We start from the raw sequence: 15,328 nt of genomic DNA on the forward strand, positions 1-15,328 counted from the left end.
CAGGCTGACTTAAATTCAAGAGATGGTAAAACTGAAAACAGACATCTAAAGAATCAGCATGCACTGAAATAGGTAAGCATACATGTCAGATCTGCACTATCCAATAGTCACCATGTGGCAATTTAAATTTGAGTTGAAAATTCAGTTCCTCAGTTGCACCTGCTCAATGTGCTCAATAGCACATGTGGCTGGACAACACAGACAGACATGTCCATCACTGGATAGCACTATGCTAGGTGTGTGAAGTTAACTGGCCGAGGGATGGACTAAAATTGGCAGCTATGCCATAATAACATAAAGTAACCTAGAAATCATCCTTCTTTCATTTGTTGAAATTAATAATCTCTAACAAGATTACTTCAGCCATGTAGTAGTATTACTTTATGGTATAAGTTTTATTTCCCTGATGACTAATGAACTATGGTACCTTTTCATAGATTGATTGATATTTTGGATTGTCTCTTTTGAAGAAAATGTTCAAATCCTTTGCCCAAAATATCCAAAGAAGTAAGGCTAAACAGGAAGAAATTCATATTCTAAACTCTATGTTTCTTGTAGGCCAATAATACCACGGCCAGTTTCTCAGTAAACCTAAACTAAAAACAAAAATCACTGAAGTGCACAGATCCTAATGTAGAGTTCAGTGAAATTTCAGAAAAAACATACCCATACACCAGTATCCAGATCGAGAAACAGAAATTACTAGTATCTCAGATGTGCCCTTCTTGGTACCTCCAAGCCTCTAACCACCTCCCACCCCCTAAGATGACTATCAACAGTAAAGACAAGTTATACCTGACTTTGAACTTTATGTAAATGGAAATGTTCATACTCTTGTGTCTGGCTTCTTTTTCTCAATATTATACTTGTAGGATTCACACTTGCTGAATATAGTTGCAGTTTGTTGATTCTCATTGCTGTTAGTGTTCAATTATATAACTATACTACAATCTTTCCATCCCACAATTAAGGGACATTTGGGTAGTTTCCAGTTTGGGCTACTAGGAATAATGTTGCTATTAATATTCTGGTGCACATCCTTTGGATATATGTTTATAATTCTTTGGGTTTGTTAAGCTTTAGTAGGCACTGCCAGTTTTCCAAAATGGTCCTATCAATTTTAAGTTTCACCAACAGTGTTTGAAAATTCCAATTGGTCCACATTTCTGTCATTCTATTTTAGCTACTGTTAGGCATGTAGTAGTATTACTTTATGGTATAAGTTTTATTTCCCTGATGACTAATGAACTATGATACCTTTTCATAGACTTATTGATATTTTGGAGTCTCTTTTGAAGAAAATGTTCAAATCCTTTGCCCATTTTTCTTATAGTTTGCCTTTTAAAAAAAGATTTCTAGCCCTAACCAGTTTGCTCAGTGCTTAGAGCGTCAGCCCATGCACCAAAGGGTCACAGGTTCAATTCCCAGTCAAGGGCATGTACCTCAGTTGCAGGCTCAATCCCCAGCCAAGGTCGGGCGCCTGCAGGAAGCAACCAACCAACTTGTCTTTCTTCCACACACACACACCCCCGCCCCCGCCCCTTTCCATTCTTTCTGAAAATCAATGGAAAAATATCCTCCGGTGAGGATTTAACAATTTAAATAAATAAATAAATAAACAAACAAAAATAAAAGATTTCTAGTTCTCTATACATTCTGGATTCAAGTCTTCTGATTGATATATGTACTGGCAATAGCTTCTCCTACTCTGCCGATTTTCATTCTCTTAATACTATCTTTTAACATACAGAAGTTCTTAGTTGTAATATAGTTCATTTATCAGAACTTCCCATTTTTGGTCTCATTACGTCTTTGCCCCAAAGTCATAAAAATATTTTCCTATATTATACTGTAAAAGCTTTGTTCCACCAATCACATTTAGATATACAACTCATTTGGAATTTGTTTTTGTAGATGTGGACTAACTCAGCACACATACTGAAAACGTGGTTCTTCTCCACAGTATTACATTACCACGTCTGTCATAAATCAAGTGACCACATGTGGGTGGGTCTGTTTGCTGGACCCTCTATTCTGTCCCATTGGTCTACTTGTCTATACTTGTGCCACTACTGCAGTGACTTAATTACTGTAGCTAGATAGCTGGTCTTGATATTTTGTTCTTCTTCAATATTGCCTTAACTATTCTTGAGCCAATGAATTTTTACATGAATTTTAAAGTCAGTTTGTTAATGCCTTACCCTACACTTTCCACCCTAAAATCTCTTCCTCAAAGACCCCTGAAAACATATATTGGGGTTGCATTGAAGCTATAAATGGATAGAACTGACATCATTACAATACTACATCTTCCAATCCATTATCACACTGTGCCTCCCCATTTATTTAAGTCTTCTTTTTGAACAAAGTTTTCTATTTTTAAACATTTTTATACTTATTTTTAAATACATTTTTATTGATTTCAGAAAGGGAGAGGGAGAGGGAGATAGAAACATCAATGATGAGAGAAAAATCTCTGATCAGTTGCTTCCCGCATACCCCCTACTGGAAACTGAGTCCACAACCTGGGTATGTGCTCTGACCTGGCATCGAACCGTGACCTCCTGGTTCACAGGTTGACGTTCAACCACTGAGCCATGCCAGTTGGGGAACATTTTCTATTTTTTAATGTAGAAAGCATTGCAGGAAACTATATTTTTTTGTTAAGATTATTTTTAGTTATTTGATTTTTATAATTGGCATCTTTATTAAATTTTACTTTTTGTTTTTGCTGGTACATAGAAATATGACTTATCTATATGAGTCCGTCGCTATGATGCGCACTGACCACCAGGGGGCAGATGCTCAACACAGGAGCTGCCCCATAGCGGTCAGAGCACCACTCACCTAACCAACAGGCGCCAGATGCAGGGCTCACCTCTCCTGATCAGGACTGACTGGATGTGAGCCTGCAGCAGGTGCAACAAGGCTGGGATGAGCCGCAGAAGCGGCAGGTGGCGTTGGACTGCTGGTTTTGGCCCAATCCCAGCAGGCCATGCTGAAGGACCCCTGGTGCATGAATCTGTGTACCGGGCCTCTAGTTTTTATATATTAGCCCTATATTCAATGATATTGCTAAATTCACATATTAATTCCAATAGATTGTCCATTGATTCTTTTGGATTTTCTACATAAAAAATCATGTATTCTATGAATAGTCATCGTTTTACTTCTTCATTTCAATCTTATGCTTTTTATTTCTCTTTTTCCAAATACTACACTGTCCAGTACAATGTTAAACAGAAAAAGAGACAGTGAGTACTTCATCTCCAAATGAGGAGCAAAGCCTACTTCTAGGAATGGATTCGTTATCAGATAATTCCCACAACAACCTCTGAAATGGATCACTATGTGGAGAACAGGGGAAAGAAACCTCAGGTAAGCACGTGAGCAGAGAAATGAAGGTCTACCATACGTATGCCTAGCTCATAAGTTCAAAACAGGATTGCAAAGGTTCAGGAATGAGGTCAAGGTCTGTGCCCAGGCAATGCAGAGCTGGGTGGCACAAAGAGTCCTACACACTCTGTTTTACTGCCTCTCCAAATTGGGCACTAGTGACCAAGGAAGGGCAGAGGAGGGAGGTCGATAAGAGAGACCAGGAGTCTGAAGTGCTGGCTGGTGCCCCAATGGAGAGATATAATAGGAACCAAGAGCTCAGAAAAAAGGCAAGGCCATAAGTCTACAAATGTGTAAGATTCTAGAACCTAGGTGTCCGCAAAAGCCAAGGGGAGTTGGATAAGATTATTTGGGAAGAGGCTCAGCAAAAAATCCTGAGAACAATTAACATTTAAGATAAGGCCAGAATAGTTGGCCAAAAATAACTAAATAGGAATGGTCTGAGGGCCGAAAGGAAAGCCAGTTGAAAGACAGGAATCCTGGGAGACACAGACGTATCTGTTGCTAATGTAGGGTGAAAAGCAGCTTTGGGATTTGGGGAAGTAACTATTAATCCGGGGCAAAGTTTTATCAAAGAATCAATAGGAGGTGAAAGATAGCAGCAAGTTTTAGGCAGCCACACAAGAACAAAAACTTGTTACCAGTGAGAACTATGGTGCCTCAGCAGCAGAAAGCTTGGCTTTAAAAGCACACATCTCTAATATTTTTTTCTGTTGCCTCAATGAATTCTTTATAATTCTCTTGTCTTACTGAATACATTTCTGGAGCTAGTAGAAAATATTTGCTTGAAGAGCTTAAATGCTAAGAAGCCTTAATCTTTATTTCAAGTAATAAATGAATGACCAGCTATCAACAATTTCTAAACATACGTACATACACACTGGCCACAGAGGTATTTCATTTCAGGGCTTATGCATTTTCTCAAAAGGTTTTCCAAAAGACGCCCATCTAAGACAGCGATACAAACAAAACCATGGCCATGGTTTACCTGGAATGAAGGAACCTTTCCTTAACAAAACTGATGTTTGCAAAGTCTATCAAATATGCCCCAAAAATATATGTGAAATCAATTCTATGAATGCTAATGATGTTGGGCTTACAAAATGTACCTCAATTAAGATGTTAGTTGTCTTTAAAAAATTAACTATACAAAAATGTAAGCGTTCTAATTTATTAAACATAATATTAAATATGGACCAGCAGCCAACCGTAGACTGAGTTAAAATTTCACTTTCACTCTCTAACTTTGGTTCTGCAGGTGTAGAGAATAAAATTTTCCTAAATCAGTTTTGACACTAAGGCAAAAAAATATATTTTTCAGAAAACCTAGGCCAGGACTCACTATTGGCCTCACGTATCAATTCAAGAACACAGAGACACTGTTCCCAGTACCTCACCTGCATCCTCCTCCTCCAGACTGGCATGATCTAGTTCAGCTTTCGCCGCCACTCCTCCAAGGAGGGCCTGCAGACGTTTCTGTTTTGCTGTGATCTTCTTTAGTTGTTGTTCCTTAAATGGTAAACAGCGAATACAGAAAACATCAATGCAGTGACTTATCGTTACAAATACAAAAGACAGCATTACAAAATGTTTAAGCTTTAATCAAGAGAAAAATAAAACAGAAATTCCATATATTACTATTACCATAGAGAACCTTATCTGAGCCACTGCCATATTTCCAGCAGGAAGTAGGGTTCAAAGCATTTCCATCAGGCAGGTATCCCTGTCCCCACCCACTCTCCCAGCATAGCTTTCTACGTGCCCAGAATGATGTCCACGTATACTGACTCTCCGCTGATGTGGGGGTGGCACTGCTCTACTTGGTTCCCCCATTACAACTGGGTGAATCACCACACTCCTCTGTGTTCGGACCTTACCAGCCAATGGGCTATGAGGTCAATAGGTTGTAAGGATAAGAAACATAAACGTGAATGTTCAAAAGTTGAAACAGTCAGTCCCCTCTGATAACTTACCATATTTATAATTGTCCTTTATAGAATTCTACCCAATCACAAAATTTTAAAAGGAAATATATTTTGATAAACCCTTTTACCCCGATCACAACAGACTCCTCTTAGTCTTGTCACCCTCTATACCACCAAAGCTCAGATATGGGGATATTCCTACAGCCTCCTCAATTAACTAGGCCTGTGGTACTCGGTTCTTCCCAAGGTCAAGAATGCGTAAATACCAGATATGAATGTGGGGCAAGGGAAATCCTGAATATAAAGGCTATATTAGAATGACTTGTAATTTGTTTGCAGTTTTTCTCACCCAAATCTTATTTAAAACAGCCTTTCTCTCTGAATAGTCTATCTCTAAACATCAAAGAGGAAAGACAGGGATATGTAATTGAGTGGGACTATTATCTAAAATGGTCCAAAAGCTGATCCTCTCCTCTCCTTGACACTACAGCCCAGCGAAGCCCAAGGTCAGAGACCTCTGCACATGAAACCACATGCTCCCACAAGAGGCCAGATGCTGCTTTTCTGATTTGGGAAGACCAACAGCGGCTTCAAGCCACTACTAGCTGTGACTCTGGGGCTACTACTCTGGAGGTGAGAGAAGACAGGCTGGTGAAGACAATGGACTGGTGAGTGGAAAGCAAAAGGAGGAACTGAGTCTACACACATCCCCACTAGCACAGCTGAAGTGAAAGATGCACAGACTCTACTCGTTGCAATGAATCAATTGCAAGCACAAAGTTATCTGTTAGTCACTTTGGATGGCAGAAGTAAAATGATCAAAACTAGTCATTCCTATCTTCTGCAATGTATTTCCATAAAGTGTACATAATTCTAAAAAGTGTTTCAAATCTCTCCAAAAAAAATGTCATAAGTAACAGTCCCTACCCTTAAGTTCTACGACTCTAAATGCAGACGCAGTGTGGCTGGATGATGACTGTAATACCTGAGGCCAGCCTGTATCACAGGAAACAGTGCAAACAATCAGTGCAAGCAGGAGGTAAGCAGGAAAAAAAAAAGGAAGTTCATACAAAACAAGGAGACTGAGTAGAGGCCTGCACACCAAGCAGAAGCCTAAGTTGGGTAAAAGAAAATAGTGAGGCAAGGAAGGCTATGAAAGTACACCAGTAAGAAGGCATGCAAAGCCAAAAAACCTTTTTCTCAAACATGTGTGTGTGTATGTCTGTATGTATTTTTAAAAATACTCTAACAAAGGATATTAAAGGGAAACAGATGAAAAATTAAACATACATAAAAACTCAAAGTTTTCTATTATAAATATTTGCTTCAAATCTTAGAAGTACTTTTCAGAATCCTTCCTAAACATTAAATGAGTCTAAATGATGACTTTTTCAAGTGTCATTTGAAATCACCTTGTTATATTTTTGCCGTTTTACAGAATCTAGTTTCCTGTTGATGTCTCTGTTGGTGGCAGCTTGAGGGCTAAGTTGTTCAATAATTTTATTGATTTGCCTTAGGGATGTCGTACATGACCTGAAAAATAAGATAAAATGTATGTTTTCCACCCTGATAACATTTCTAATAGTATAATATCAAGATTGAAATACTAAAAACATGGCTCTCTTATTTCTAATTAACTAAGATAAAAGAAACTAAACTAAAATGCATAGTCTTCTTGACCATAAATAGAACTTGAAGGGTTGTTAGAAGTTTAAGATGACTACTGTTTTTTTTATCTGGCTTCTTTAAATCAGCTCATTCCACTTTGTAAGCTGATTAATTTATCCTATAAGCATTTTAAGTGACTAGTTTATTCAAGAGACTACTAAAACAATGTGCAATAAGTTGTCCTTTTATATGAGAAGATGAGTACATTTTTTTAAGACTACTTTTTATAGAAGTTTTAGGTTCACAGCAAAATTGAGAGGAAGGTGCAGAGATTTCCCATATACCCCCTGCTTCCCCTATTGTCAACCACCCCATAGATGGATTTTAAAAGTCCATTATGAAAGTCTCTCTAAGCTTGGAAAAGTACTAAAAATGCTTAAACATTTTCTTCCATAAGTCAGACATCTGTGGCAATATTTTTCTTTCACATGACCAGAAAACACATTTGCTGTAGTATTACGAAGGGGGAAAAAATCAATTTGTAATACATTGCTCCTAAAATAAACACCACAGAATTATAGCTCCCAATTTTCAAAACACCAATTCAATCTTGACATTTGTGTAATTTGCTGTTGTATGCTTTCTGGATTTTAGCATAAGATGTTATCAATGCAAGTGACTGGCAAGCTGAGGACCACATGCCACCACCCATCTGGTGCTAACCTGCCCGTGGCTCTGCAGCACTCTGCCCTGCCACCTCTGTAAGCAGTGGACACATTTCTAAGGTCAAATGTAAAAGGTGTGTTCGTTACAAAGAGTTGAGGTGCTCACACCTGAAGGTCAGACTACAACGATTCGAGAACATCTGCAACTCAAGAGGCCTAAAGAACATACCAGGAAACTTAATAGAAAACATGTCCTTTAAGTGCCAATAGCCAGCTATACTACAGCCTTCCCCAGTGGGTAACCAACAGCTCCATGTTACTCCTTCTCCCCTCCCACAACCACCCCCAGCTAAGACTGCACCACCCCTCCATCCAGCCCTCCCCTTCTCTTTCTTGCTTGCCTGACACTGCCTGGAACACTGGCCAAGGCAGAGAAGACCAGCAATGGAGTGTGAGCTCAATCTTGCACCCCCTCCTAGCCCAGCCCAGAGCCCCTTCCTTCTCTACCAATGTGTTAATGTGTTATGCTCAACAGGGCCCAAGTCTCCTCTAAAACACAAATGAAATCTCCATGGGACTTCATCTTCCTTTACAGTCAAAAGTGGGACAGAAGAAAGGAAGAGCAAAGAGATATCTTCCCTTATTTCTAGAAATGCAAAATCTGGAAAATTACCAAAAGACATACTCATTTTAAGGGAAAGAAACTACAAGATAGAGAAAAATGTGAGAGGGCAGGTGTGTTCCTGGTTTCTCGAGCAGGACACCTAAGAACTGTGAGTACACTTCTCCTGAGAATGATTCTGTGCACATGCCTGTGAGTTCCGGGTCACTCCTCTCCATTATGCACAAACAGGCTGTTGTGAGCTGGTCTGAAACTTTAACTACCATGTGCACGCTGCTCCAGCGGGAAGGGCTGAGGTTCGAACACAAGGTCGATGAGCGCCCTTTTGATTCTACCCTCCATATGAGAAATGCTATGAATCTCCTAGTATTTCTGGGATACTACAGCTAGTACCTGAATCTCTCCATCCCTTGTAAACACAAATTCTGCAATTAGAGAGAAGATGGTCCACACTCACGTGAGGTCATCCAGGACTGACTGATACTCCTTCTCTTCATCAAGGAGCTGGGCAGCATGGCTGGCCTCATGGATGGCACTGTCCACCTGCTGAAGCACCCCTTGCTCCAGCACGTCCTGGTCATAGACGTCCACACCCAACCCCTGCAGTTCAAGGGCCTGCGCACTGGGCTCCACCGCCTGGATCTGATGTCTGTCGATATGCAGCAAGGCAGGCCTTCTCCTCGGAACTTCCCACGGACACCCCTCCGTGGAGATGGATGGCCCATTAGCAGAGGAACAAGAGGGGAGGCTTTCCTCCATCTCTGCATCACCATCATTTTCTTGCTTAACTGTCATTTTCTCACCATCACTGACACACCGACTCTGTAAACAGTCTTGCTCCTCAGTTTGACTTGAGTCGGGAATTCTCTCATTCGGCATCCTTTACAGACGACCTAAAAGTAAAAAAACAAACAACAACAAAAAAACCTTTCAATAAGCCTTTTCTGTTATACAGAAAGGATAGCTACATAGTTTCTTGAATATTTTATGAAGCAGACTGATTTTTCAAAAGATCAAGTAATAATCTTCCAATTACACAAACATGTTTCCAAGTATTACTTTTCTTAAAAGCTATATATCTTCTTGAGTTCTGATAATAAATAAGAAAAACTAACCAAAAGAAAAAAATGTAGTGTCACTGACAAAGGACATTTGGGTAGCCAGCTAAAAAAGCTGACAACCAAAGTCCTGAGTAACAGCGAAGAGTCTTCTCCATCCAGCTGGCGCTTCCTACATTAGCCTCTTCACTATGTCATGGCATAAATGACTTACATTACAGTGGCATGGTCAACTGTGATGTATAGATTTAGATTTAGTGATGTAAGGAGAGAGCTTCTATATGAATCTGACACTAGAAACTTTGAGGTTGAACATTTATTTACTCCAATAAACAGAAACAAGAGATCATCATAACACCACTCAAATCAGAATCTGAGAAAAATTAAAATAACTCTATTTCAATGTGTGATATAATTTCTCACCCACTGGGTAGGCAAAAACATAAAGCCAGATAATATCCGTATAGACAAGGAAGGTACACCCTCACACAATGCTGGTGAGAATATAAATTAGGAAAGCTCCTTTGGAAGGCAATTAGCAATATCTATTAAGATTTAAAATGCACCCGACTAGGTATTTATTCCAGAGAAATAATATGTGCAGGTATGTTTATTGCAGCATGTTTTAACAGTTTAATGTAGGCATTAGGTATATTCAGTGGTACTGGTATAAGTCTTGTAAAGTGAAAAGAGCCACAGTATAAACACATTTATGGAAAAAGCTGCATCTGCATCTGTGTGTATGGAACGCACTCGAAGTGATCTGGAGATAACACTACACCTACAATAGTTGGAAGGGGAAGCAGAAGGGGCAGGAGGAATACAGAAGAAGTTTCACCTTTCCAAGTAGTCAGGAATTCCTTGAATAAAAATATATTCACTATATTGCCTGCATAACTCTAATAACTAGATTATAAAGCAACACACTGACCAAGAGACAGCTTGCTTTTCATTTAACTGTGAATAAACTAAGGTTTTTCAGCACTGAAACTTATTTCTATGAAATGACCACAAGTACCCCCGATAAGCCCCACTCATTCCTCATTAGATGAAAAGATCCCAGAGGCCAAGCAGAGATACAGAGATGCCAGGAACTGGGCGTCACCCTGCCCTGAGTGGCTCACTCTCTAGTGGGAAAGAGTGTCAGAAACAAGACAGCAGGACAGATCCATAGAAGAGACATGAACAAGAGGCCACGGGACACAGAGGAAGTGACGATGAATTGGGTGATGATGTTCAAAACACATGTACAAGATCTGAACACTGGGCCCAGGGTCTGATACAGGGGAGCTGAAAGTTAAGTCAGGCTCAGAGAGGAGTCTGAAATAACAAGTCTGGTCTGGACCACTGAGTCACCGGTGAATTCAGTCTCAAAAATAAAATCTCTGAAAGGAAGCAGATGGAAGCAGGCAGAAGGGCTGGTGGGAAGTTATAAATGCCAGGTACGGGTGAGGATGCAGTCAGAATGCAAATCTGGGCTCAAGAGAAAGAGATGACAGGTACCAGAGATTCTTTTAGAGGTTAAAGTGAACAACAGAGTAAGAAAGTCCCTCCTTTCTTTGGCCTTCTGATTATTTTCAGGAGAACTGGTTTAGTGCTCCATCATTAACTAGTCTCCACTTTCAACAGAGGCAGGATCCTTAATACTGGCTGAAATTCAACAATTGTTTTCATTTTTCTTACTTGTATGTATGCAAAGATTTGTTTTTCAGTTAAAAAACACATAAATCCAAATATATTAAGTAATAATATTGTAGAATAACATATGAAGTAATAATGTTAGATAATAAAGACAAGGTTAAATAATGTTTGCAGAAAACTTCTAATAGAAAAGAAGAGGGAATAGTTAAAAGTGGGAAATGAGATGGCAAGTTCACATAAAGAAACTAGAAAGAATCCAGTGGATTTGGAAATTAGCAGGTCACTGGTTAGCTTAGTTTAAAAAAAGTTTCAGTGGCGTAATGGGGACAAACACCAGACTATAGGGAGTTAAGAAGTGAGTAGCCACCAGTGAGTAGCCTGCCCTCGAAGCCTTAGAGTCTAAGGAGCTTGCCTATGTAAGGTTGACAGCTGGAATGATCCTATATAATAAAGCCTAATATGCTAAGTCCAGTCAGCTGTTCAACCAATCAAAGCATAATATGCTAATGATATGCTAAGGGCACTCAACCACTCACTATGACATGCACTGACCACCAGGGGCACACACTCCAACTGGTAGGTTAGCTTGCTGCTGGGGTCCTGCCGATCTGGACTGAGAGAGATGACCTTGGCCTGGCCTGCACCCTCTCGAAATCTGGGACCCCTCGGGGGATGTCGGAGAGCTGGTTTCAGCCAATCCCAAAGGCCAGGATGAGGGACCACACTTGGAGAAATTTGTGCACCGGGCCTCTAGTAAAGTAATAATGAATTGGGAGAGGAAAACTAGGTCAAGAAAAACTGTAACATGCAATAGCTGGAAAGGGAGCAGGGAGATAACCTACAGAGAACATTGTACAGGAGACATATTTGTATATGCATATATAAAATATATACAGTGTACACACACAAATGTCACTGTGGTAACTGCTGTAAGAGGAAAGCACAGGATTCTGTATGAGAAAGTAACAGAGGGACCTAAGTGACATTGTGGAGGGCAGGGAGGCCTCTCTGATAAAGTGATGTTTAAGCCAGCACCTGAAGAACGAATGGAGTGAGCGTTTTTTTGCAAAGAAACAGGATGTGTATTCCTAAGGCTGGTAAGGGCTGGTGCACTTGGAAAATGGAAGGAGTGGGCACAGTGAGCATTTACTTTACATTCATTGTGCAAATCTAGCGCTCTGCACGGCTTAAGGGGAAACAGTATCTTCGTTGTCCTCCCCTCACAGCACGGGTTCTGCGGGGCTCGGGGCCCCGGGGCTGGCGTCTGGCTGCGCGCACACAGGCTGGAGGCGGGGAGTGAAGAGGAGAGTGGGCGAGGCCCAGACCGCGCGGCCTGGGTAAAGCGAGCGTGGACTTCACTCCAAGCGCAAGGGTCCGACTCTTCCGAGTTCTGCACACGGAGGTGATGGCATGATCCAAATGTGTCTGTGGACGGCTGTGCCATCGCAGATGGAGGAAGCAGCGCGACGAGGAGACGGGAGGCACACGGTGAAGGGACGCCGCGTGGAACGGGCGACGGCAGGGCGAGGGCGCTCCGTGGGAAACCACCTGACAGCCTTCGCGCGGCCGGCTCTGCCCTCCCCACGCCAGGGACCCAACGCCCCAAGTGCCGACGTGCATTCAGCCCGATCCTCTCGGTCAAACAACAAACAGCTCTGATACTTAACCGACATCAAACTGGGCCGAGCGGACCCTGCGCGCGGGGCCGGCCACAGGGCCAAGAAGTGGGGCTCAGTCGCTGGCTCACCCGCCCGGGCGGGCCAGTTTGGGGACCCGCCACCCCGGGAGCGCGCGTCGCGGCGTCACTTCCGACCGCAGGTGGGCGGCCCGGGCGGCGCGCCGGGCGACCTGACAGGCCCGGGGCCAGGGGTCCGAGGGGCCCCGGCTGCCGGGCAGCACGAGCGAGGCCCAGTCACTACCCGCCCGACACTCAGCCCGGGCGCGCCAACACTCACCGGGGCCGCGAGGCCGGCAGCAGGGACACGCAGACGCCGCCGCAGCGCGCAGCCAGGTCGCCGACTGGAAGCGGCCACGGCGCATGCGTGGGGACCCGCCCCCAGCACCGCCCCCAACGGTGGCCGCCGGGCGGACTTGGCAGGCGGTCGGGGCCCAGTGGTTGGAGGGCTGGTGCAGCTCCGCCTTTCCACCTTTGACCCGGATGTGAATGAGGATCGGCGTGTACCTAGTTGCGGGTGCTTCATTCCTGTTAAAAATGCCTCTGTAGTCAGGTGGTGATCAGCATTAAAGGACATGTACACTCACACACACGTACACTCACACACACACACACACAAACACACACCATGTACACACACACACACCATGTACGCACACACACCCCCTGGGCGGGGTCGGTGTGTGCTCACAGTGGGCCTGCAGAAATGTTTTGATTGCATTAGTGATTCATTAATTTAATATCTGCCCTCAGATCAAAGATGAGGAGGATTTTGAGCCAGGTGAGAATTTCAGGTTGGAGCATTTGAAGAAACAAAATGCCAGCACGTAGGTTCAGAACAAACGGAGGAGCTCTAACCGGTTTGGCTCAGTGGATAGAGCGTCGGCCTGCGGACTGAAGGGTCCCAGGTTCGATTCCGGTCAAGGGCATGTACCTTGGTTGCGGGTACATCCCCAGTAGGGAGTGTGCAGGAGGCAGCTGGTCGATGTTTCTTTCTCATCAATGTTTCTAACTCTCTATTCCTCTCCCTTCCTCTCTGTGAAAAATCAATAAAATATATTTTAAAAAAAAAAAAAAAGAACAAACGGGGAAACTGAAATTCACCTGAGGAAGGAGTCGCCCCGGGGCGGGAGCCGAAGCAGCGGCAGGGTCCGCCGGGGGTTCCAGGCCGGGAGTGGACTTCCCAGGGGCCAATGAGAGCCCGGGGGATGGGCCGGACCGGCTGTGGGCCTGGGGGGAAGTGCGCTGCTCGCTTAGGGGCTAAGGGACCAAGGGACGGGGTCGGGACTATCACCAAGCCCTCCTGTTAGCGACGCCCATGTACAGGTGTGTCTGTCATCCCACATACAAATGTAACTTGCTTTTTTAAGAGGGACTAGAGAATTCTATTGGTCTCTTGGATAAAATACTGAGAATAGAAAGGCATTTGGTAAAATAGTAGTTTTCACGCTTGATTCAGAAAGCAGAATTTTCCCCAGATCTATAGTGGTCCCCAACTATTTTAAGAATGAGGCCCCTTTTTTAATATGTACTATTTTGGAGAGTCCCTATATATCAGTCAGAATTTGGACAGGTGGTACATCAAACTAGGTAGTTAAGGAGCATTAATGACTTTTTAAAAAATACATTTTTATTGATTTCAGGAAGGAAGGAAGAGAGTGGGAGAGAAGCATCAGTGATGAGAGAGAATCATTGATTGGCTGCCTCCTGCACAACTCCCACGGGGAATGGAGCTCACAACCCAGGCCTGTGCCCTGAACAGGAATCAAACCGTGACCTGGTTCATAGGTCGATGCTCAACCACTGAGCCACGCCAGCTGGGTAAGAATTCATAACTTAGAAAGCTGTAGGCAGGGGTTAGGAAAACAACTCAGGATGGCACAGTACTCCTAGGGCTAAAAGAGACAAGAAGCTGTTCCCATCTGTGAAGGGCTAGATTGCATCCCCCCAACTTCAATTGAAATCCTAACCCCAGTAACTCAGAATGTGACTGTATTTGGAGATAGGGTCTTTAAAGGCCTTAAACACTTTTAATTACATTAAAATGGTATCATTAGGGTGAACTTTAATCAAATATCACTAGTGCGCTTCTACATATGTAATCAAGAGAATTGAAAGCATAGATTCACACACAAAAAAAATGTACACAAAGAGTCATAGCAGTGTTGTTTGTAATAGCCAAAAGGTGGGAAAATCCAAAAGTCCATCAGTGGATGAGTGGATAAACAAAAGGTTGCATATCAATGCAATGGGAAATTATTCAGTCATTAAAAGAATGAAGGACTGATGCATGCTACAACATGAAAACATGCTGTGTGAAAGCCAAACACAGAGAACCACATACTATATTATTCCATTTGTATGAAATGTCCAGAATAGACAAATGCATAGAGACAGAGAGTAGATAAGTAATTGCCAGGGCATAGGGGAAAGGGGAGTTGGAGAGTGGCTGTTAAAGAGTATAGGGGGTTTTTTTGGGGGGGGGGTGGTAATGAAAATATTCTGGAATTAGTGACAGTGGTTACACAATTTTGCGAGTATCCTAATAGCCACTGAATTTTACTCTTTAAAAGTGAATTTTATGGTGTGTGAATTATATCTCAGAAAAACAATTTGAAAAAAAATTCCTTAATGCCCACCCAGTAGAGACCCTCCACCCAGAGTCAGGCTCAGACCTGTGACTCCAGAAGACACATCAATACCACATCAGACACACCAAAATGCACCATGACCTCCAG

General features: G+C 42.6%; 1 protein-coding gene across 6 annotated transcripts in view; it reads right to left on the minus strand.

The window, feature by feature from the left end:
- Positions 1–12,946, minus strand: part of ERCC6 (ERCC excision repair 6, chromatin remodeling factor) — an 81,154-nt gene extending 68,208 nt beyond the window's left edge. For 2 of the 6 annotated variants that reach the window (XM_059662090.1, XM_059662091.1), the window contains exons 1-4: positions 12,071–12,946; positions 8,674–9,109; positions 6,734–6,854; positions 4,794–4,905 (exon numbers count right to left, since the gene is read on the minus strand). In XM_059662090.1, the coding sequence (XP_059518073.1) occupies positions 4,794–4,905; positions 6,734–6,854; positions 8,674–9,095 (655 nt within the window). In that variant the 5' untranslated portion in view covers positions 9,096–9,109; positions 12,071–12,946. Of the gene's footprint in view, positions 1–1,442; positions 1,527–4,793; positions 4,906–6,733; positions 6,855–8,673; positions 9,110–12,065 lie in introns of those variants that run through there. The other 4 variants (XM_059662088.1, XM_059662089.1, XM_059662092.1 and 1 more) reach the window with 4 other exon arrangements.
- Positions 12,947–15,328: the final 2,382 nt, after the last annotated feature.

This window comes from Myotis daubentonii, chromosome 13 (genome assembly GCF_963259705.1).
Source record: "Myotis daubentonii chromosome 13, mMyoDau2.1, whole genome shotgun sequence".
NCBI classification, from domain to species: Eukaryota; Metazoa; Chordata; class Mammalia; order Chiroptera; family Vespertilionidae; genus Myotis; species Myotis daubentonii.